At 42.2% G+C, this 25,211-nt stretch overlaps 1 protein-coding gene and 1 long non-coding RNA gene across 3 annotated transcripts; one reads left to right on the top strand and one right to left on the bottom strand.

Moving 5' to 3' along the window:
• Positions 1–520: 520 nt before the first annotated feature.
• Positions 521–24,222, top strand: LOC309344182 (uncharacterized protein). Of its 2 annotated transcripts, none has more exons than XM_081866440.1 (3): positions 521–592; positions 1,485–2,255; positions 22,539–24,222. In XM_081866440.1, exons 2-3 carry the CDS (start codon positions 1,865–1,867, stop codon positions 22,718–22,720), a joined length of 573 nt encoding a protein of 190 aa, XP_081722566.1. In that variant the 5' UTR covers positions 521–592; positions 1,485–1,864; the 3' UTR covers positions 22,721–24,222. The 2 variants fall into 2 exon arrangements, with proteins under 2 accessions (XP_081722566.1, XP_081722565.1); XM_081866439.1 differs by lacking the exon at positions 521–592 and adding an exon at positions 740–1,138.
• LOC309344183 lies at positions 15,816–22,620 on the bottom strand. Its single transcript, XR_014157645.1, has 3 exons — positions 22,512–22,620; positions 22,045–22,114; positions 15,816–15,881 (listed from the first exon to the last, which is right to left on the bottom strand). It is a non-coding gene; the product is annotated as an uncharacterized lncRNA (long non-coding RNA).
• Positions 24,223–25,211: the final 989 nt, after the last annotated feature.

Raw genomic sequence — 25,211 nt, 5'->3', positions numbered from 1 at the left:
AATTATACAAGCACCACTCTGCAAAAGGTAACGCTTTTTGTTGCAGAACTTGTTTCAATTGTGAGGAGGAGTTAGCTCTTCTAAAACTGGTCTTTTGTGTTTGGGGGGTGTGCTTTACCTTTTGAAGCTTCTCCTTGGTGAAACAATAGGCTTCGCTATGAATGTGGGAGGAAAGACCTTAAACAGTTCTCTCACTCATTCCTTATAATAGTACTGGTCTATCTTACAGGATAGTTGTAAGGAATAATGAACTGGAGCTTCTTTAAGTGCTTGTATCATTCTAAAGACCTCTATACATGCCGAGTAGAATCATTTGCAGCCCAACTTTATCAATGCTTGGAACCAGAAGTTTAGCACTACTGAGTTCCACACAGCTTTCTCCCAAGTAAATAATAGATATGTACAGAGTTGCTGTGTCTCCCCCTCCCACCCCATACAATTTCTCCTAAGAGTCCATGGCGCACGGTTTGAAAATCACATGGTATTTTTTTCCTTCCTTCAGGACAAGGAACTAGATAGTCTTTGCTAGGAGGAATTAAATCACTTTTAGGCTTTAATGTTGGGCATCCTTCAACATGGATTGGTAGCGGAAGTGAGATCCAACTTCTTGCTCTATTTGCAAATACAGTCCCCATGTTTTGGCACGGAAAGAGTTTGTGCAGAGATTAGAAGAAAGGGGAGGGAACAGCAAAGGCAGAGAGAGAGAGAGAGAGAGAGAGAGAGAGAGAGAGAGAGCTGATCATATGTCACTGTCTCATTTTTATCTTCCCCTCCCCCGATTTAAATATAACGGCGGGGTTTAAGTCTTTCGACATCATCAGAGCTCCCTCGGCGGCTCTATTAATCTCGGAGGGAAGCGTTCAGCACCTCGGCCAGCTCCTCCGCGACGAGAGCCGCTTGGCGTGAGAGGCAGAGAGAGAGAGGAAAAAACTACAGGTGGGGAGAAACAGACGAGTCCAGACTCTCTCTCTAGACAGCACCACTACATAGGTCAATCTGTGGGCGTCTGGCAGTTGAGGACAGTCAATCGAGGCAGTCGGTTGTTTCTTTTTCTCTTTTTGCTCCCTCTCCAAGCAAACCTCAAGAGAGATTCCCTGTGGGTGGCAACGAGGCGTCCTTCGAGTCGACCCTGCCTTAGGTTTGTTAATGTTTCGTCCCGCTGACCTATGAAGGAAAGGTTGGGGAGCGGGGGATTCTCGGGTTTCAAAAAGTTATTGAAAACCTTCCTGGGTCGCCTGTGTTAGATGCTGGCGATGATGACCCAAACTAGTGTGCTTTGTCCTTTAGTTTGGGCAGTGGTGCGTGCAGTGCAGACTCTTCTCCGTCTTGCAGAAATGACTGTGACCAGCTCAGTCCTCGGAAGGTCGCTGTTTAGTACAGCCCCTGACACACTGAGGCTGCTAAACAAACAGTAAGCAACTGAAAAATAAGCCTCATTTAACACAGCTCTGTTTATTTGTGTTTGTGTTTCCTTTCTCTTGTAGGTGTATCCTGAGATACTGGACTCCATATTTTCTGTCCAGATGAGTGAAGCCAGCAGCCAGCTTGTATCACTTTATCTTTCCCCATTTAGCACCAGGAAGAGTTGTCTGGAAAATATCAATGACAAGTGGAAAGGGCAAATCTGCTTCTCTTCCAGGAACTATTGCTTGTGCTAGAATTTGGATTTATACCTTTTACGCTTTAAGGATAATGTGACGTCATTGGATCCACATAGACAATCATGTGAAGTTTGAATGGCAAGTCGCTCTTGGACAGACTGATTTCTGGTTTTTTACCTGTAGGGATGGTTTACATATAAAGGGAAAAAAGTGCATTGAGCTGCTCCCAGGTTTGTGAAAATCCATTTTCCTCCTTTGCCATTATGATCATTTGCAACATCAGTGCAATAAAAGATTGGAGCACATTTCTCTCCCAGATCCTCCCCAGTGTCAACAAGACTCTCAACTTGGTGCAGCAAGTGGAAGCCACAACCAGCTCTGTGGTGAGTGTTCTGCAGGATCCTGATCAAGGCAGCTATTTGTCCAACAGCCAGTCCATGAATTCCAGTAACTTTACCACTGGCCTGGACCACCTTTTCCAATACTCATATTCAGACAATGACCAGCTTTACAAGGAGTACAAACCCCTTCCTCGGGATGCAATCCCTTTGCCCAAAGCTGTGCTCTACCTTCTTATGGCAGCACTTGTGGTGGTGGCAGTAGCGTATGCCATTGTTGGGCATCTCATCAAGGATCTTGTCCATGATTTGATAGGTGAGTGTTGGAGGAACACGTTTTTATATACCGTGTGTAGCATTGGTGACAATGTCCATTTTCAAATGGAATGCTGGTTTCTACTCTCTCCCCTCCCCCCCCCCACATATCAGTAATTCCAGTGTTGATGGGCAGAATAATCCTAACTGGGTTCTAGAGAGTGGCAGAGCTCACACCACTACCACCAGTGATGCTCCTCTCTGCTGGTGGAGGATAAGTTCATATATGTCATCCTACCCGCCACCCCACTAATATCAGGAAGTTAGAATTGCAGCCTAACAATACCTGTCTACTCATAAAGAAGCTCCATTGGATTCAGTTAGACCTACTCCCAAATAAGTGTGTGTAGAATTATAACTAAGCATTCATTTGAGTTGTTTGTTGTTGTTTTACATTGTGCCATTGACGTACATAGTATTTAACAAAGTGACTTAAAAATATGGGCAGGTCCCTGCCCTGATGTGCTAACAACCTTAAAACACTTATAACGTACAGTTTCAAAATTACTCTTTTCTTTTCTTAATTAAATGTGTGCTGGCACCATGAGAGATGCTCAAAGGTACTTTAGGTGTTACATGAGAAAACACCAGAAAAGAATCTAATTCACAACAGGGTGGTGTTGATTCAAGTTTTTTATTCTGCTCTGTTTGGATTTGGATCTAATATGTACTGCCTTGTTAAATAAAACTACTACAGCAAAGTAATGTGGCTAAGTAATAATGATCCATAATGTTAGAAACAATTAATGCTCCCTTTATTCAAAGGTAGATCATTTAAAACTTTGCATTGTTTTTATATCTCACCATGTACTCCCATGTAGCATGCTCCGTTCATCCCAGAATGGTTTCCATTATTATTTTTCCTGCTTTTGCTACAGAATTTTTATCCCTGGCTTGCCATCTACCTGAGAGAACCTTAACCTTTTTAATGGTGCAGCGTACAGGTCTGGATTATGCAAATGAAGACCAGGTACTATAGTAATGTTCAAACTTTGAACTGCCACATTTGGAGCATTTGTAGAATCAAAGTGAATCCTTCATAATTTGTGATTGAGCTGACACACAACTTCTGGTCAACACAGAATTCCAAAGCCTAATCAGGTTTCACCATCAGAATAATATTTTAGACAGCAAATCCTCTGGAGCAGGGACCTTGTTTCTTTGATCCATTGTAAAATATAGGACTACAATCTTTAACTGGGTTTCTTGCTTTCCTAGATGCTGATTAATTGACTTATGGGGTAATATAATGCATGGTAGCTATTCATATAGCCACTCATATCCGTAAGTGTGTGTGTGTGTGCGCGCGCGCGCTTGCGCGCTTGTTTGTTTACAATTAATATTCCAGAAAGGAGTATTAACATGAAACATTACTGCCATATGTGCTGGAGTTAGAGGAATCAAAATATCAAGATTCTGTTTTCAAAGGATCCAAAACATCTAATGTGCAGTGTAATCCTAAGCATGCTTACTTAGAAATATGTTCCCCTCTTTTCAGTGAGATTTACTCTCAGGGAAGTGTGTATAGGATTGCAGTGTTTATAATATGTTTTAAAAGAGTTTTCAATAATCTTGCTCAGTCCTGTCACATTCAAACTACATTAGTTCCTCAGTTTGCTTATTCTGAACATTTTAAGCCTTGACTAGTTAACACCTACAGTATGTATGGATTGTTGGACAGATATAAATCTGCTAAATCAGTAAAGAGGAAGAAATGAGCCGGACAAGTCAATGCACATTTACTCAGAAGTAATTTCCATTGAGTTCAGCAGTGCCTACTTCCAAGTAAGTATAGATAAGTTGTAGGTCAAATTGTATAAAGCGTGTTACAGCCATGTCTCATTTTATTATGAATGATTAACATGTACATATATGTGTACGCATTTAAAAAACCACACACATTGTTTTCAGAATCAGATGGGCATAATATTCACTGTGCAAACACAGATGGACATCTGCAAAGCTTGTAGTGCAAGACTCTAATTCTGCAAAAACACAAATATATACTAGACTGGGAACAATGTAAGGGGATCTTACCTGACAGGATTCCCAGGAGACCTGCTGACATTGTGTGACCTTGATCAGGTGCCAAGATATATATGTACTTTCCATATTAATGAAATGGGAAGTTAGATTATTTCCAAATAATCTATGCTATGTTGATGGTGATTATCATAATTATTGATGTAACTCTGGCAAAAGGCTTCAGAACATGCTTAATTTTAATCACATTCATCCGTATTATTAGGTGTAATCCACAACAGGAACAATCCACACTGATTTTATTTGATCTATAATGGAACCACTCAAAGTGTGTGTGCTTGTATATGAATGAGAGAGAGGGAGAGAGTGCTCTTGCTTCATTCCATTTTTCTAGGTCTTCCCAGGTACTCCCTCATTGCTGGGAGATGGCAACTGTTCTCCAAATCTGATTCATTTCACCGGGCTCACAGATACATCCTTCATCTTGTCAGAAATAATAGCTCTGCTAAAGAGTGAGTTTTGGAACTCAAAATCTTTTATTTATGATCAGAACAAAAATTTGTACCTGCTTTCACCTCCTGCAAATAGAAAATGGAAATGAGTTTCAGGGGCACCTCAAGTCTGCTAAAGCACACGCTCCTGCTTACATCTCCTTAGCAGGCAGTACATGCATTACTCGTATTTATATGCTCCAAATTACAGAATTCTCCAAGGAGGGAGAGGGAGATGATGTTTGTTAACATTGTCAGGTGAGTCATCATTTTCCCTTCCTCCCAAGAGGGATCTTCATTTGAATGAGTTTGCATAAAATGACTTCTGGGATCAGACAGAAGGTGAAAGGGAAGTGGGAAGCAACTGTCAGTTCAATCTGAATTCTTTTCACACAGTTGCCATAGTTAGGTCGTTTTCAGTCATGCAGCCTTTCCCTATAATTAATTCCCATTTAATCAGTGTACTGATTATGAGATGGAAGGTAGAGGACCTACAAGTGCCAGCCCAAACACCCTGCCCCCGCCTTTTAGCCAATTGATGCCTACCGTATATGAGCATATGAAGCTGCCTTATCAGAGTCAGACTATTCACCCATCTAACCCAGTGGTGGGGAACCTGTGGCCATTCAGATACTGTTGAATCCCACCACTGTCCATGCTTCCTGAGGCTAATGGGAGTTGGAATCCAACACCATCCGAATGGTTGCAGATTCCCCAACTCTGAGCAAATGCAACATTGTCTGTTGTGACTGGCAGGAGTTCTCGACAGTATCAGGCTGGGGTCTTTTCCAAGTGTATTACCTGAAATCCTTTTAAGTGGATATGCTAAGGATTGAACCTGAGACCTTCTGCATCACAAAGGCCCTCTTAGAATTTGAGCTTTGCACCTAATGCTCTTTCTAAATTGTGTTGCTTAAGCATGCACCAATATCTAGAAGGCTACAACGTGTCTGGGTTTTTGTTTTGTTTTGGATTTAGGCATAAATAAATACATTGTGAGTTTATAGATCATTAGACTTTGCTAAATAAATGTATTTCAGTCAGATGGCAGGTAATATACCTGTATGCACAGGTTCTTATATAATGTTAAAACATACTGCTTTGCTCTTTACAGTGAACATCTCTCAACAAATGAGGTGAACCAGCTTCTTTCCATTTTCAAGGTTACTCAATTTATTCAGATTGAAAATTCAAAGGGAGTCCAAGTGACATCGTAGCCTTGAGAAAAGTCACTTTTGAGGGGATATAAAACCTTTTATAATGTGTCTCTGACTTATGGAAAGGGATGAAGGTTGAAAAAGTTGTATTTTTTTTATTTTGCCAGCAGGGAGTGAGCAGAGTGAGATTGGATTCATTTTTAAAAATGAATGCAGAATAGGATAATATTCCCTGTGAGGTGGGCAAATAAAAGGACACCTCTCATTAAAAAGCATCAGGACATTTTGCTCAGCTCATTTCAAAAACACACCAGAAGTTGCCTAGCGTTGCCAGCAAACTCTGAAGCCCAACTATTTGCTAGATTTGAGGAACCTGTCCCTCACAGATTAATTCTGGCTAAAGCTCTAGAGCAGGCATAGGCAAACTCTGGCTCTCCAGATGTTTGAGACTACAATTCCCATCATCCCTGACCACTGGTCCTGTTAGCTAGAGATGATGGGAATTGTAGTCCTAAACATCTGGAGGGCCGGAGTTTGCCTATGCCTGCTCTAGAGTGGAGACAAGGGCATTGTGGACCTCCAGGTGTTATTGGGCTCCATCACCCATCAGTGTGGCCAATAGCCAGGGAATTTGAATCCAACATCTGGAGAGCCACAGATTCCCCATCTCTGCTCTAGGGACTGTTTGCTGTAAAATGGATCTGGACCGGGGCTCTGAATAGCATTGGCTTCTAGGCACTGGCATGAGGCAATTACATTCTCATTACCATCCTAGTTGTGCCTACTAATACATCAGTCACTCTGTGTATAATGGGGCCTGCTTCCTAGTTGTGTATTTAGTATGGCAGCCAATATGTTACTCTCCAGTAACATTGATAAGAAGTCATGTGGTGGGATGACTTCCCACACCACTATTGTCTGCGTCAGTCACCCATCCTTGTCTAGAGGAAGACAGGATGGAGCATCCCTAAACACATACAAACTCTGAACAGCTATCAAAGGTGGTCCATTAGAGATCATGGTACAATGTTCTAGGTATGAACCACATGTAGTATGACTAAATCTGACCTCCCAGAATGTTCACAAACTTCTTGAAGCAAGCATAATTGGTGAAATGCAGTGCTGGCAGGAGCAGTGATCTATGCAGGAACACTCAGAGGCTGCTAACATGAACAACCCTACCCTACACCCAGGTAGACAATTCACACATGGTCTGAACTGTTGATATGTTGACAGTCTGTTGCTCTGAGCCCTTCTTTCAGAAGCTTGTTTGGATTATCCATAAATTCTGTGGGGGAAATATGAAAGCGATTTGCCTTATTTTTGAATGAACCTTGATTGAAAATATTCAAAATATTTGTGTTATGCTGAAGAAATTCAGGCAATGTTGTTCCCGTACTTTGAGAAATCCTAAAGCGGTAGGGAGTTCATCACAGCATGGTTTCCTACCTTCCATAGATGACAGAGCTTTCAGAATGCATTTGCACCTGCAGACTGCAAACAAAAGTTTGTCTTGCAACAGTGAATTTGGATAACAATACAGCTGATCTAGGGAATATGACTGCATCCAAAAGAGAAAGCAGAACCATAAGCAGGAAATTCTGTCCAGCTGAATGAAGCACAAAGAATTTGCAAAGCAAAGCAGGAGAACCATTACGGAAAAACTAATTTAACCTGTAAACACTGCCCCTGTCTTCTTCGTCCAACAGCCAGTATAGACATGGCATTCGGTTTATATCCAGCTACAAATGCTCAAAAACTGGCCATGTTTCGTAAGAAATGTATAACTAAACGAACAACCCCTCCTAATAGCAATAATAAATCCAGTTTCTCATTGGCCTCCTTGCTGGATTGTTCTTTTTCTGCCTTATCTCCAAACACCATGTTTTAGGGCTTCTCTTTTGCATAAGAAACATTTTCTTTAAGTGAGTGAAATTAGGACTGTATATAGAACTTCTGAAAGCAACTGATAACTGATTTAAATGGGGTATGAATGAATTTTCAGTCATTCTAATCTGGATTTATGAGAGAGGAAGAATGCTATAACACATCTCTAGCCACTTTTATTTATTTGTTTGTTTTAGTTATTACATTTATATACCGCTTTTATCTTCCAAGCTGGTGTACATGGTTCTCCTCCTCCCTATTCCATCTTCACAACAAGCCTGTGAGGTAGGTTAGACTAAAAGATGGTGACTGGCCCAAGGTCACCCAGTGAACTTCATGGCTCAGCAGAGTTTCGAACCCTGCTCTCCCAAACATTCTAACCATGTATGGTTTTATTTTACACTGCCATTGATGTTGCAAGTTCCCTTAAAATATCAACAACAGAGTGGGAGTCCAATTCAACACTGTGGACCATTCTAGAAGTGAACCATGAGCCAAGGAGGTAACAGAACCATTTTATTTCTCCATTTAGCATATCTGAATATTATTTATATGTGCGTAATAGATACAACTAGCGGCAATGCTGGAATTTTTTTGCAATGTCAATTTGTAGAAGTGGCTGGATAGTTTTGTGAATGGCTGCCAATTAAGTTAGGCCTCCATTAACCCCCGATAATGTTAAGCAATTAAGCAATGAAAATGGATGCTCTCCAAAAGTATACACTAATTGAGGGACAAATGCTTTCCTGAGAAAATTCCCCTGCATTTCAAAGAACTTGGATGACTTCTCTTTGATCAGATGAGCTTTCTTTTCTTAAGCAGTTTGATTATCACCCTGGGCCTTTCTTTTCTCACACCCTTTCCTGTGTGGATTTGAGGAGAACCTTGGTAAAGCACACGTCAGTGAGAAGCCCTGCTCAGTGGGCTTACCTGGTGACAGCAGTGGGAGCAAATAGTCCAATGACACCACCATTTAAATTTTCTACAGTGATCCAGAGTGACACTACATCAGTGGCACTGTGGAAATTGCAAATGGTGCCTCCCCTAGGAGCTGGGAGACCAAAATTCAAATCCCCACTCAATCCTAAAGCTCATTGGGAGACCTTGAGCCAGTCACAGTCTCATCTATTGTGGGGATAAGATGTGGAGTTGGAGAACCATGTACACATATTGAACTCCTTGGAGGAAAGGTGGAATACAAATTCAGTAAATATAAATTAATAATTGCTACTAATAAATCAGTGTATCTATTGAATAACTGACCAAAAATGCCACATTGGCTTAGATCATCCCTACATTACAAGCAACTCTGCTTCTGGAAAAGCAACTCTGCTTCTGCACAGCTGTGGGTTGTATCCAATGCTAGTCCTACTCAGAGTAGATCCATTGAAATTAATGGCCAAGACTAACTTGGTTTTTTAAAAAAAATTCAGCAGATCCACTCAGAATAAAACTCTGTGAAATGTACAGGAAACCTGTCCTCCTCCTTGCTTCTCACATTGGACTCACTCATTAAAACAGGGTTCAGCAACCTTTTTCAACCGTGGACCGGTCCACCATCCCTCAGACCATGTGGTGGGCCGGACTATATTTTGGGGGAAAAAATTAACGAATTCCTATGCCCGACAAATTACCCAGAGATGCATTTTAAATAAAAGCACACATTCTACTCATGTAAAAACACCAGGCAGGCCCCACAAATAACCCAGAGATGAACTTTAAAGAAAAGGACACATTCTACTCATGTAAAAACACGCTGTTTCCTGGACCATCCGTGGGCCAGACTGAGAAGGCGATTGGGCCGCATCCGGCCCATGGGCCTTAGGTTGCCTACCCCTGCATTAGAACAAGGAAAAGTCCCAAATCTGAACTTTCCAGGATTTTCAGTAGAGTTGAAGCCTTGAATTTAGGTGAAGTCACATTCTTCAGATTCAATATTCAAAGTTAATGCCTGTCCCCACCTCTTTCAAAGTTCCAGCAAGGCCACTTTTTGTAGAGTAAAAATCCTGACACCCACAAAGTTGTTGAGCTTTCTTCCCCCTGGCATTTTGCAGATTTGGCAAAATTCCCCCCAATGCCATTTTTACACCTGGAAACCAGGACACGTCAGGAATTTTCCTGGCAAGCCTACTTTTCGGCTAAGGTTGTGACAGTACCTGCAAAAAGAAGTGGATTATTTCCTTACCTGCCACTTTGATAAAGTCATTTGTTAAACAATTACAGGACTCTTGGCCTTGCTCCTCAGGAGGACATTTCCCGCATGAGCTGTCACAGCTGATTTTTAAAATGTGCTCTTCAAGAGCATAAGGGGCAGCTGCCATCAGTTTCGAGTAATGAAAGAAAGGACTCATAAAAGGAAAAAGGATTGCAAGCTGGGGGTTGTTTATTTGGTTGTTTGTATTTTGATTTTATGTATGTGATCCTTTATGTGAACCACGCTGAGACCGTTGGGTATTGGGCAGTAGAGAAACTAACTAACTAAATAATAATAATTGTTAGCTTTTTATGACTTGCTTTGGCCTTCGCTCAGTCAGCAATATGATCTGTACCTTCGTTTTTTCCAAATGTATATCCCAGACTTAATTTGAGGCAAAGCTCACCAGGTGAAAAAAGTGGAGGCTCACTCAAAAAGTGTCAGTTTGAGCATGTGAAGGCCTCTTGCCCTTGAGGAACCACTATCAGCACCTACATACATGGGATCAAGGCCTGGGTATAACTCTGAGACAGGCTTCAGCCATGACCTCTCATATTTGTGAATTTATTAAACTTTAAGTGCACAGAAAGGTTTTCAGAAGAAGCATCAAGGCATTTAGAGGCAGCATTGGCAGTTTCAGCATTGGCAGAGGGTGTGTTGATCCTAAAAATCAGGTAGTATGGCATGTACTGGTGTGTGTGTGTGTGTGTCAGTCAGCACAGCAGCCTCCTTGGGCACATAGTGTGGGTGTGTAGCTGTGTGGACTGTCATGCAGTGGCACTCCCAAGCATGCCACTACAAAAGCTCATTGCCCAGCATGCTCCCTCCCAAGGCCACTAGACAGCTGCTTCTGGGAACCTCAAAAATAGGGTATGATTTCCTCTTCTTGGCTGATAGACCAACTATGCATATTTTCTTTCTTAAAAAAGCAATCTAAGCTTGTGGCAATTAATTTCACAGGTTGATTGTGCATTAAATGAAGAAGAATGTTCTTTTCTCTGTTTAGAACCAGTTTCACTAGATGACTCCTAATGTTATGAAAGTGGATAGTTTTATCTGCTCAACCTTACCATGCTTATTTATTTCAAATTTCCCTGCTGTTTTTCATCCCTCTGGGGCCCTCAACTATCATGACTGTAGGTTTGTTCACTCAGTACAACTGAACAGAGGCACAAACACTATACCTGTAGAGGGGTTTATGTGAAAGAATCAACAGCTTAGCTGTTGTGAACACAGACCATGTTGCATGTGAATGTTGCATGTGAAATGTTGCATGAGTAATCAGCTCAACTATTGTGTACATGAGTACAGATTTTACACTGGTTGAATGTACTATCTGTGAACACCTCAAGAGGCCACAAAATATCAGCTGGTGGGGAACAATAGAGGGAGAAGTCTGTGGTGGTGAGCTGGATCTCAATTGTGGATTTGGTTGCTTGCTGCAGAAAGCAGGCTGCTTGACTAAATGGATCCTTTGGGTTCACCCAGCCAATCTTATAACGTTCTTAATCTCATAGGAGGGTTATACAATTTTCTTTTTACAGATCCAGTGGTTTTTGACTCCTTTATACTGGAACAGGCAAAATTGCAGTGTGGATAAAACCCATAGGATTCATAACTGTTGAATCCTGCTTCTGCTGGCTGTTATCAACTATTGCTCAGTTAAAATATCGTTGGTTTGTAACAAAGGCAAAGCATGGCAGAAACTCAAAAGCAATAGCCACCAAAGGTTACCATAGCAGGAGAGGGCAGTTAACACTTTTATTACTATTACTGCATCTAAGGTCACTTTCAGAAATCTGCATATCTGCACCTATCTCTCCAATGTTTGGATAGATGCCAGTATACAGCCACTGCACAATAAGAATGCACCTTGATTAGTCACTGCACAGAAAGTGGGTACACTGTGATAAATAGCAACAGCGAAATAGTGCAACAAATTGGCTTTCAAAAAAAATCAAGACTTGGGAAGGGGAAAGAAAAGTTATGGGAAGCTGCAGCATCATATGCATGATAACAACCACTTGACAGTGGTGTTGTATAGCCTCTGCACTAAATTTGTAGAAATAGATGAGGACAGTTGCCTGATATATGCTTTGTCTGGAAACCTAAGCTTCCCCAAAGGAAGAGCTTTCTCTGATCTCCCTAATAAAGACCTCAGCCCTGTGCCTGGATATAAGGCCTTGGATGCTAACAAGTCTTAAGGGTACCTTTGCTCTCCTTGCTCATAGAGAAAAATCCTAACAGCATCTCCTTAAGTACTAGCTAGCAACATCCTAATTACCTCTCCCTGCGGATAAGTGACATATTAAATCTAGAAGGTCCCAAAATAATCCCCACGGAAACCATCTTGCAGATTAGCCTGTGAAGAAATAAGCCATCCTGTTATTTACTTTGGAATTAGAAAAGGCTTCCGTTATATAATTTTCCCCTGGTCTGCTGTAGTGCACTGTTTATACTGAAATCAGACTGAATTTCGGTTTGCAAGGCATGCCCACAGTCTGCAAGGCTTACAAGGCAATTGCCGGAGTTTCTGTGCTAGCTCTTTTTTGCAAGCAAAATGGAAATCTCTTGATCCAAAGTGCTATGGAAACATTTGGGAATGCAGAGGAATATGCTTCTGTCCTTGGCAACCACAGTAATAGCAATTCACATCCTTCTGTGGTTGACCATCCGCTGTCTTCCTGCAGATGTTGTGCAAATTCAAATCCAAGAAATCAGATATGGTGTTGTTGTTTTGATCTCCAGTCCACTATGTTTCTACCATGGAAACTGGCAAGACCCCAGGGGTGCGCACACGGCTTCAGATACAAATTTTAAATCTGAATTTCAAAACTTCAACCAGTTTTGAGAACATGGGGCATTTTATTTGTTGAGACAAGTGACTGGGAAATTGTCTTATTCTCTGTAGGGACTTTTTGGCTTCTGATCCAGCAACACTGAGGTGTGGTCCTGCTTCTTGTTGTTGTGCTACATTGTCAGCAACCCAGGGCTGGCTTCAACCTGCAACCTGCTTCTCCACATAGGCCTAATGCAATTGCTCCAGGAACAATGTGCAAAATGTTGTTAGCAGCATATTCGAGATTCTTGCTGTTGCAGGAGGCTTAGACAATTAGTGTTGTATTTTAGACAAGGTCAGTTCAAAAATGTCACCCCCATAATTGCTCTCCAAATTTGATGAAAAAGATATTTCAATGCCCATCATGGTCAGGCCAGCTTGGACTATCCAAATAAATATGGCTGGGTCACCCTGCAGACATTGCTTGAGCAAGAGACTAAATGTACATTTGTGGTCCTATGCCTCTGTCTGTGTTATCTTCCTGTTGCTTAGAAGATACCAAGACTCTTTCTTACACTGGAGATAGTCTGCCATTACTTTCTTCACTCATAAAACTCTCTTACCTTCTAAACCATAGCCTCCTGTTTAGTTAAAGGGACGACTCTGGGGTTGCGGTGCTCATCTCGCTTTACTGGCCGAGGGAGCCAGCGTACAGCTTCCAGGTCATGTGGCCAGCATGACTAAGCAGCTTCTGGCAAACCAGAACAGTGAACGGAAATGCCATTTACCTTCCCACAGGGGAAGGTACCATAATTGCCTTAATGCAGGCATGGCCAAACTTGGCCCTCCAGCTGTTTTGGGACTACAATTCCCCTCATCCGTGACCACTGGTCCTGTTAGCTAGGGATGATGGGAGTTGTAGTCCCAAAACAGCTGGAGGGCCAAGTTTGGCCATGCTTGCCTTAATGGAATCTGTGAAACATTTTAATGTTTTGCATTAAAATGTACATACACTGAACATACAAAGAATGTTCAGTTCTGTTGACTTGTCATCAACATGTGAAAATCCTCCTCCATTTAAAATAAAAAGTATACATTGTATGATGTGCATCTTATGCCAGAGTAGCACAAGGACTTTACAAATAGTCGCCGGGCATCTAAGTCAATTTTCTTCAACTGTAGGAAGGAAGAGCCTTACTGAAAAACTAGCACTGTGTTATCTTCACCCCATAAAGGTAGTTTGCGCAGCTGCACAAAATTACATTCTGGTCCCTCTGATTCTGGAAAATCCTTATGCAAGTTTCCATATTAAGAACTTTTGAATTAAACCTAGTCCAATGTCTTTATTACACACCTCTGGGCCTATCTTTGTGCCTTCTCAGGTCATGAATTATCTCCCATCACGGTATAACCCACCTGCTCCCAATGACATTTGGCCACTGACGTCAATGAACCTTAATAGTATCTGCAATCTCATTATGATAACACTCATCCTCCCACATCACTTCCTGTTCCTTTTGGAAGCAAGAAACAGGGAGATATAACAGGTCAGAACAGTCTAAAGCCAAGAGGTTCTACTGCAGACTGCTGCAGGGAAGGAGGCATAGATGAGCCAGTAAGAAAGTGTCTAACTGGCAGAGTATTTTTGCTGGCAATTTTAGTGGATTTAAGATTGCACCCAGGGCCAGAAAGTATCTAGCCCTCATGACTAGAGAAAGGTTTGAAAGCATGACAGGGGAGCGCTAAAAATGCTCAGTATCAGTAGACAGAGCACAACTGCATGGTTGTTCTGGTTTGTTTCCAGACACCCTTCCTGTTTAGTTTTGTCCAATCAGGGTTAGAAACAGTGGTATACATATTATTTATTAAATTAATTTCCCATCTTTCCTCTGAAAGGATCCCAGGGTACCACCAGCTTTACATATAATAAACTGCATTTGTACAGTGCAATCCCAGTATATTTCCTGGGATTTCCTGTCCCACCACCTGAGTTCAGCAGGGCTTTCCTTTAGCCTGCATGCTTAAGATGCGGCCAATGCTAAAAGAGTCTTAAGGAAAAGTCAGGAAGAAGTGTTGATATCTTGTTTAAAAGATTGACCAAATGCCATAGTGATCTCTTTTTAAGTGCACTGGGTCCAACAGGCTCACAGTCCCCCCCCCCCATGCCCATTTCCTGGAGTTCTTCCAGACATGAGAAGCTTTTAATCTTGAGCAGTGAGCTGAACGAGGTCAGCTGAGAGCAGCCGCAGATGGGAGTTACTTCAATTGGCATTATATTTCAGGGCTTATTCATTCTCAGGATAACACTCTTCAACCCTAGATTAATTAATCCCAAAGAACTAGCAGCAGCCACCCTTTCAATTCCACCCCCCACACACCTCAATTCCATCTATACTATAATTACAAACACATACACTGATTAGAATCACCACTCCGCTCATCGGCCGGAATTGAAACAGTGGGGGGAATCCACCCTTTCCCCAGTTGGACTGCGCGTAAGAGAGGATGTTTGGAGGAGTGATAAAGAGTAACTAATCCGTTTTAGCAGGCTAATCCTATGAGCTGCTACACTGACATAGTGGCTCATAAGATCAATACGCCTGCACAGGGATTCAGCCTCAACTTCACTGCCGACGGAGCAACAGCCAAGGCCATTGCAAAGGCTGCAGGGCTGGCAATGGCAGTTGGGCCATTTCACAGATTTGGTGGGGCAGAGTAGGATAAAGCAGGGTGGACAGCACTCAGGGATGACTGAGAACAGCATCATCCTAAAGACTTTTTGAGCCGAAACCTTGGCATTAACATGCAACAGGTGATCGTCCTTCCCTGCAGCAGAAACTGTGGTCCTCCAGGTGTTGTTGAACTACAAAAGTAGTTCACTCCAAAAGTAAAAGCTCATTGCGCATTGATTCTCCATTACTCTGGAGTGTGTGAAGGCGGTCTCAGCAATGGAGTGTATATATCTAAGCCTGCCTAATGAGGTTGTGTGAGTCATATTGCAGTCTCTACTTCCTTCTTCCTTCTCTTGGGGCACGCAGGAAAGAAATTGTATGGATAACCAAATCAAGGGGAAGACATTCAAACGTGTATCGTGTAACCAGAACTACTCTTGCTGACAGCAGGATCTAGAATCCATCTAGTTTCCTGCTTGGCAGGGAGTTGGACTCAATGGCCCTTGTGGTCTCTTCCAACTCTATGATTCTATGATTCTAGATTGAAAGCAGCATGTTGAGGATGAGCATGAATTATTCCAGAATGAGGGAAAATTACATTTTTGTGCTACAAACAAGTTACTGTGTATACAGCCTTACATCTTAAAAAAACCAACCAGAGGTGTCAATGATTGAACCCATATAACACACAAAGCATTCTTTCATTGAACCCTAAGGCTGCCATTTTGCCTACCCTTTCCTGGGAGTAAGCCAAACTAAGTGGGATTTATCCTTGAGTAAATATGCAGAGAATTGTCTCCACAACACTCCACTTCAAAGGGCAAGACTTTTGCTACAATAAACCAATTTTTTGGAAGGCAGAAACTAAACCAGACTCCCCAGAGGATTTCAGTTGTTGAACTGAAAGGTCTTCAGAAAACAGAAAAAAAAAATACAATTGCTAGTGTTCATTGATAGGACAGAGAGTGAAAATAATAAAATCTTGTTTAGAAGGAAAGAGAAGGAGATATGAGTAGGACGCAGTGGGAAATGGGGGTGCCAACTTGAATAATATATTTGGGGGGCCCAGGTAAGCCCTGCCTCATATAATTGATCACAAGACATGGCTCACACACATCATTTGAAGGGCAATGTCCATCAACTTGGTGGGCATCGCCCCCTCTAATATTTTATTGGGGGGGGGGCAAAGGGAGCTCAGCTCCTAGGAGTAGGCTCCTATGGTGGGAAATCATGTTGCCAGTCTGTTTCTAACCACCACCACCCTCTACACATACACCTGTTCTCCTATTGTGGGCTGACATTTAGTGGGTAAAAATTTTGTCATAATTTCATCTCCATGCCTGGCAGTGTGGGGGCCTTTACCTGCTAAATTTCTATGTGATATCTGCTAAAAGCATAGAAGCTTTTGCCATAATAAATCTTGACAACCCTACCTCTACCCAGTGCACTAACGGAAGTGATATCTATTAAATGATCTAGTTAGAATATGTGTCTTTCTAAAACAGACAGGTTTCATTGTTTGTGGCCGCATGCTAATAATCTCAGCTCTACTTCATTAGCTGAGATTTTGCTTATCAGCCACGGTCTTCTATTTTCATAACTGCTGAGGTGCCCTGACTCTGCTATACTTATACACAGACAATTGGAACCATACAGCCTTGTGATTGTGTTTTAATGAGCACAGAATATAAAACTGCCATACCACCCCCTATCTCGTTCTCTCTCTCTCTCTCTCTCTCTCTCTCTCTCTCTCTCCTCTCCCTCTCCCTCTCCCTCTCCCTCTCTCCCTCCCTCCCTCCCTCCCTTTCTTGTACACAGGCTGTGCCCTGCACGCAGCCTTGGTGTTCATGCCATGTATATACATACATTTGCACTAGATAAAACATGTGTGATATTTAACTTCCGGGAATTCTAGGGAGGGAGGCTGAATGCATCGCATTTTACATTAACAACATCTTAATAAAGTATCTCCAAAAGTGTGACGGGGGGTATATCTGGCAGAGTGGTTTACCTGAGGGCTTTTCCTGCTGCTTTTCCTGGGCAAAACTGCTCTTTAGTGCTCAGTAAGAGCAAACAGCAATTGGGGATTTCCCCAGATTGCCATTTGTTCCAATAGATCGCTAAAGAGTGGGTTTTCCCTTGGAAAGGAGTGGGGCAAGGGGAAAACCACTCAGACCCATGCATTCTAGGCATGGTGCAAGCAAATGTATGGACGAACCCTGAGGCCCTTTTGAAAAATAGAAACGGTCCCTGGTATATAGGGACCGTTAGAGCATATGATTAATGTTGCATTCTTCTCCATATTCGCTTCAGAAATTAAGTAGGCATCTTCCTAGTGAATACAGCCTCTGCAAGAAAGATTTAGTGTGGGAGGATGTGCAAGGATGGTTGCATATAAGCAGGGCTGGATTGAGACCTTTAGAGTCCCTAAACAGTTTTTTAAAAATGGTGCCCCCATATATATCTAATTCAAAATATAAACAATAATAAACCATATATCATTAATCTCTGTTATAATTATTTCATTATTGCTATGGTGTGTGTGTGTGTGTGTGTGTGTGTGTGTGTGTGTGTGTGGTGCGTGTGTGTAATTTTTCCATTTATTGTGGGAGCCTTTTTTGTGGAACCTAGATCAGCTGCACGATATGGTACAGTTTGCTAACAGGGTCTCCCAGAGTGAAGTGTCACTGAATGACATCTAGAGGGGAATGCAAACTACAAAGAGAAAAGCAACTTTTTTTACAGAGAGAACTGTTTGGTTTGTGTGTGTGTGTGTGTGTGTGTTTTCAATCAGAGTGCATGGATATGGAGTCCTTAATATGCCTGCCTTTGTGACTGAGAGACATTCTGCATCTTGTCACTTAGAATCTATTACCAAGTCTACATTTTTGCCTCTCGGGAGCCTTTTCTAAATTGGTGCCTTATCTTCAATGAGCAGACTGAAATATTCCTGCTTTTGGCATTGGCACTTCAGGGCACTGGCTGGAGACTGTTTCCTTATTGGGAACTGCCATGCTCACGCCAGAGCTCTCTCCATCTCTTCTGTCTACATCCTGACAATAATTCAGCTGCTTGTTAGGGGTCAGCAAATTTCACATTTTCAGTTTCTCTCCATTTCTCACTTCCCTAGACTTAAGTTCAGTTCTCAACATGCCCATATCTGATTACTATTTGTTTGTTTCTTTTTTAAAAAAAGTTCTCATGAAAATTTGTCAGTATTTTGGTGCACATATAAACATTGCGGTATGCCATTTCAGCCAATATACACCCACTTTCAAGCAATTCTCCCTAATATAATGCTTTTTTTGTATATTATTTTCAGAGATATGTCTTTTGATGCACACCATCCTTTAATATGACACTGTTTTTTGTACACATTTGTCAGCTGAAGAACAGCATAATAAAATCTTGAGATTTGTGGATTTTGAAGGATGGCTGTGTTTTGGTTCATGCATCATTTCGGGAAGTGCAAATTAAGTAGGTTCACATTAAAATGCAAACTGAACTGAGATCCTTAACCATTTTCTCATCTCTTCCATGGGTTTTGTCTTTCTCAGTAGGCTGTTTGCCACTTGCTGTTCTGCAACAGTCACTTCCCTTTTATATATGTATTTTTGACATTGATTGGCCATTACCAACATCCTCTGGGCAATTTGCCCAAAATTCTGATAGTATCAACCAAGTTAGAACACTTAACTTCACTACAATACCCACATAAAAACCAGCCTGTTCAACATAAAACCATTCTAAAAGCCATATCCCTAAAATAATCTGTCTCAAGAACTAAACATGGTACTAAAAGGACTGGAGATATTACTGTATTGCGCTCTATTGTATATTGCTTAGTAACTATTGTAGCTGATATAGAAATTGCTTAAATAAAAAAATACACAGTATCATCAAGGAAGGCATTCTGTGACTGAGGCACCACCACCAAAAAGGCCATCTCCCTAGTGGAGAACCTGGAGGTCCGGCTTAAGGTCTGGCTAAGTATATATGGAAGAAAACAGATAAGCTAAAGCTTTATATCAGTAATACATATGTTATCTTTGTTCCTTGTTTACTCAACAGTCTTTCTTTTTTGGTACTTCTTCTTGGTAAATCATTGCCTCTATTTTGCCTTTGGGGGAGATTCTGGAGGTGCCTTTTCAAAAGATAAATTTTTAGTGTGCACAAATAACCTGTATTAGAGTTGGCAGTCTTCAGATTTCTGCTCCCTCCTCCAAAGTTAAAACTCTGCATCTGATGTGGCAGAGCCTAGTCCATGAAAGCTTATGCCATAAGCCTGTCGGTCTTTAAGGTACCACAAGACTCTTCGTTGGATTTGCTGTAGCAGGTTAAAGTTATTATATGGTGAGCAGCATCACAAGTCATTTTGTGAATGATCAGGACCACGATACTCTTTTCTCATTTTGACTCTTAATGTCCTTCCCTTCTCCAGCAGTGGATACCATGGTGGGGCTAAATCGCTCACCAACCTCCATCTGGCTGAGTTGCTGCTGCTGCAAGAGAGGGAGGGGCTCAGCAGTTTTGAGATCAATTCAGTGCAAATGCACTGGCGGGACCATCGGCTTCACCATTGCTCCTTCCCCCTCTACATCTTGGTATGCTGCAGTGACTCAGCCGGATGGAGGTCAAGCGAGCAGCGCAGCCTTACTATACTGTTGGCTGCTGGTCTACCCTTTTCAATTTTTCAATTCCAAATTTTAGTGCCCCACTGCCTTCTCAGCCTCTCTGGCTGAGTCACTCCTGGGCACCAAGCAAGTTATATAGAAAACAAACACCATAGTTCCATGTCTGCAGCATCATTTATTTCTGTTTGTGGTGTCAGTGGGCACAAATCCACTGGTCACAATGCTTTAAGGACATAAGAAACTCTGTCCAGTCCAGCATCCTGTTCTCACTGTGGCCAATCAGATGCCCAGGGAGAGCCCACAAGCAGGACCTTAGTGCAGCCGCATGATCCCTCTGTGACTTCCAGCAAACACATAGGTTGCATTCCAGCACTGCTAAATATTAGGCTACTTCCCAGCAAGGAACACTTCAAGTGGCAAGTCTCTTCTGACAGACCTAATTTGGTTTTATTTCCCCTGGGAATTAACAGTTTGCTTTCATTTGCATTCCGCAGTCTTTCCTTGTGAAGCTGAAGAGTAGATTTTCTCTTTCTCAGACAGCCGAGAAGTATCTGAGGGCTGACGGGCTGAATAAATGCTGAGTGATGGGAGATGCTTAGGGATCTGGGGATTCAAAATCCCCAGGGATGTTTAATTAGGGAAGAGATTCCAATACATTCTTGCTTGGGAAGATTACAGTAGCTGTAAGCCCCCTAGGAAAATGGGGGGGGGGATGTGTGAGCCCAGACAGGTAATTATCTCCAGAGTAGACTTGTCTTTGACCTACATACCGTATTTTTCGCCCTATAAGACGCACCATACCACAAGACACACCTAGTTTTTGGAGGAGGAAAACAAGAAAAAAAATATTCTGAATCTCAGAAGCCAGAACAGCGAGAGGGATTGCTGCGCAGTGAAAGCAGCAATCCCTCTTGCTGTTCTGGCTTCTGGGATAGCTGTGCAGCCTGCGTTCGCTCTATAAGATGCACACACATTTCCCCTTACTTTTTAGGAGGGAAAAAGTGAGTCTTATAGAGCAAAAAATACGGTATTTGAAACCAAGTGTCATGTCACCAGGGACTATGGAACACTAGTGGGCCTATTTCTGTTCAATGGTCATACAAACACTTTCCTTCGGTAATGAAAGAGGGGAGTTATAAGAACTCCACTTAGTGCAGATAGTAAGACCATCGTGGGTGCTTTGCCACCACAAGTGGTACTCAGAGGCATTTTTGTGTGTGAACACTCTCCTTTACAGGAGTGAATCAGCTGCAATGTAACACCAGCTGTATCTCTTGCAATATCTAGTACTGTTGCCACAGTCACTAGTGATACAAAACTCCCTCGCTGCATCTGAATATTTACAGCTGCTGACTATGACCGCACTGCTTTGTGGTCTGAAATGCACTCCCATCAGAAGAAGTTGGCAACATCTTCTGTTAAAACTATGTGTATCTTGTATTCCATGAACTGCATTAGGGATTGCAAAATGGTTGCTTATTTTCATGAGGCAAACACTGTGTGATAAAGGTCTCCATGTAGAAAGGAAACAGGAGCTCTGAGACAACCATGAGAAAGTGAACATTTGGGGACCAAACAATTCAGTGCTAGGTTAGTAAAGTGTCTTTCTTTTCCTTTAAAAAGTATACCTACTAATTTCTTCCATTTCTCAGCATATCTATTTTGTTCAAGTTCCCTGTCCTCAGGCAAATTATTAAAAGACACCTCTTTGATGGATGGAAATTTATCCTTCCCTAGGTGTTTCTTAAAATAATAATAGCAATACCAAAATCATGACTGGAAGGCTGTTGACGGTGGCTGTGACCCAGAAAGCAACACCAGCAGCACCACAATAAACTTATCCTACTTTGTTGGATACAGGTGCAGAAGAACTAATGCAAGAAACTGTGAGACATTAGAATACCCGGGAAGCAATTAGCTATGTGAAACAGCTTCAGGACATATAGATATCCAATCTGGTATAAAATGCCACAGTTGAACCAGACATACGCACCCAAATCCCTGTTCCATCATGAAGCTTCATTGGAGACTTTTAGGCCAGTGACGCTCTTAGCCTAACCTACCTAGAAGGGAGGTTGTTGAGAGAATATAATTAGAAACACCAGAGAGAGAGAGAGAGAGAGAGAGAGAGAGAGAGAGAGAGAGAGTCCCCTCCATCCAGACAATCAAGACGCATTATTAGAGTTCAAGGACTGATTACAACCAGGCAAAAAGCACTTGGAACAGAGCCAGTTAAAGACATGGTCTGAGGAGAGGGGGTGTGGCTTAGGGGGGATTCTAAGGGCCAGATAGAAAGGCCTGCAGGGCCACATTCAGCCCCCAAGCTTAAGGTTCCCCACATAAATACCCTTTTTCAGGTAGATTGCTAAATAGAAAGCAAACCCTGAATAAGCTGCTCCTCCTACACATCAACCCTACCAGCCTCTCGCTCCCCTTCCCGTTTTCATTGCCAGCACTTACTCCTGCATTTTGTTGTTCTGATTGCAGACTGGATGTTTGGTCCCAATGCTGATGACAACAACAACAAGAGTGACGTGAACTGCATCAGCAATAACGTGAATGAGATGGGCGAGATTCGGGGGACATACAATCACCAGGAGTCCCAGCCCCAGGATGTGGTGATTTCCATCAGTGAACCTTCTTCTTGTCATCTACCTCGGCAGATATGAACAAGCTGGTCCCTGGATATATGCAGAGAGTGCTGAGAGGGTGACAGGTAGAAAGGGAAGGGCTCCCCTTTTTTAAAAGGTACTTTCTCCCCACCCTCAAAATGACTTTGCCACTTTGATGAGGGCTACATTCTCAATTCTTGGCAACCTTGTACGAATACTGGAGTGTGCAATGTCCCTGCCTCCAATGACCAGCACAACAAGCTAGCACGAAGCAGCTCTATACCAACAAACACTGCAACTTTATATATAAACAGAGAGTCACAGCTTTTTGAAACACTCCACACAGACTTCCAGAAATCCCATGGGAAGCATAATAAGGAGCGAATCTGCAAGACAAGCCATGGTTTGTTCTGATCCCATAGTGTTGTGTAATATCTGCTTTCCCTTTTGGGTGGCATTCTCCTTGGGAAAAGGCTATGCAGAGTATTCAGCAGAAGTATTTGATCCTGAGGATAGCATTTATTGCTACCACGGCACTGCAATGAGTGATCCTGCTTCTCTGGTTAATTCCTGCCACCGCCACTGCACAAATATTCAAGGCTCAAAAGCCTGCTCTGCGTCTGAAGCTGGCAACCTTCAACACAAGGAGGCTTAGACGGAGATAAACATGAGGACTCTGAAACAAGCATGGGGACTCTGTTGCCAGGCAGAAAAGGAGACATTATCCACAGATGCGGAAAGCATTGCCAATTTCAAATGAAGCCTCACAAAGTGCAAAAGTGCAAAATATATGCACCACCTTTCTAATTTCTGCTGTTAATCCGCCTTCTGGTTAGTTTAATGTCTGCCCTTTTTTTTAGTGGAACAATGTGTGCCTGGACACACATATTAGCACCATCTTCTCTGTGGAAAAATTTGTTTTTTTCTTTGTTTCTATAGGTTTCCACTTCCTGTTTCTTTTTTTTTAGTGCAATAGTAAAAAAAACATGATTTTGAAAACAGCTCAGCCTCAGAAATGATTGACTCTTCTGTCTTGTCTTGTAAAGATTAGAAGCAGCCGCCGCCCTGCACACACTCCATTTGCATTCTCAGCCTTTATTTTTCATTGCTGCTTCTCCCCGTCGTACAGATGTTTCTGTTTCCTGAAGCACTGAAACAGGGAGGCACAAAACAAATGGACAGGGGCGGAGCATCTGTTTCCACTGTGTTCTCCACCAGGATCAGCCTGGTGGTATAAAATGGGCACAGATGCAAAGAGGCTATGTCTCTGCTTGATTTTCCTAGCTGACCTCTCTCTGACTACCTGCAAATAGAGAATGGTAGCATTGCAAGCCAGCCTTGTATTACACTGGAACATAGGAAGTCAAGACCATTGGTCCATTAAGCTCACTACTGTCTACCAATAACTGGCAGTGGCTCTCCAGGGTCCCAGGCAGGAATCTCTCCAAGCCTTGCCTGGAGATGCCAGGGATTGAACCCGGGACCTTCTGCATGCAAGGCAGATGTTCTACTGCTGAGCTAGGACCTTTAGCTTTCCCTTAACCATGGAGGAGAGTATTTAATTATTTGCCCAGATATTTAGGGGTATTATGCTTTTTAAAATGTGTTACTTGTAAGAATCATCAGGCCCAAGCAAATACATGAAGATCCTTTGCAGATTCATATTATGTGATAGTGCCCCACAATGCAAGTGGGAACCCAAACTTTCATACCTCTCCTAAGCAACCTCTTCTAATCCCATTCTGCCTTGTCACTTGACTCCCTTGCAGCACTTCAGGCTAAATTCTGTTTCTTATGCTGGTCAAGCTACCAGTTGGCCTGTGTCCTAGCCAGGCCTGCGTCCTGGCCAGGCCATAGCTCTCCTGACAGATTATTTGGTCTGGAGCCACAGTGTGGAAATAAAGGATGAGACTGCCCACCAGATACCAGGCACTCTACTATTCAATTTAGGCCCCAGTCTTTTTCTTACAATCCCCTTCTCAATGTGCCTCATTTGAATTAATCAATTTCAATTTAGCATGTAAATTCTCAATTTTTTCTTATTTAAACATTCAACAACTTTTGTACAATCTTGTTTGTTTTCAGTAACCAAAATTATATCATCAGCATATACAAGCCGAAAATTTATTTTTCCATTTTGTAGTTTTTCCATGAGACATTGGTTGAATTGGACCACATACAGTATATCAGGATGAATAAGTTGCAAAGGCTCTGTTGAAGTTTTCTGGCTTTGCTTGGGGATAGAAAGTCTTGTTTCCTTCCCCAACAAACAATGTTCACAAATTTCACTATTTAGGTCAACTTTACAAGGTTTAAGTCTTTCAAGGTGGGGGTTTTATCCTGAAGAACACAGCCATCCTGAGAGTTTCTGGAGATGATTTCTAAAAGCCCAGTACAGATACCTAATAAACAACCTTAATTATACATTTCACATTGGGGTGAACCAGAAAACTAAACTATGGTAGCTGGAGTCTGCTCTGTACAATACTTAGCATAATGGTTACCCCAGTCCTGACAGTAGTACCCAAAGATTTGCTAAGGAAACCCA

This window comes from Podarcis erhardii (assembly GCF_964252035.2).
Source record: "Podarcis erhardii genome assembly, chromosome: 6".
NCBI lineage: Eukaryota > Metazoa > Chordata > Lepidosauria > Squamata > Lacertidae > Podarcis > Podarcis erhardii.
Note: the sequence above shows the minus strand (reverse complement) of the source record. Positions and strands in the feature narration are given on the sequence as shown.

Excerpts from the sequence above, each read along its gene's own strand:
- LOC309344182 (XM_081866440.1), top strand. The coding sequence starts at position 1,865 with ATGATCATTTGCAACATCAGTGCAATAAAAGATTGGAGCACATTTCTC. Across the intron at positions 2,256-22,538 it reads TCTTGTCCATGATTTGATAG|ACTGGATGTTTGGTCCCAAT; the intron begins GTGAGTGTTGGA and ends TTCTGATTGCAG.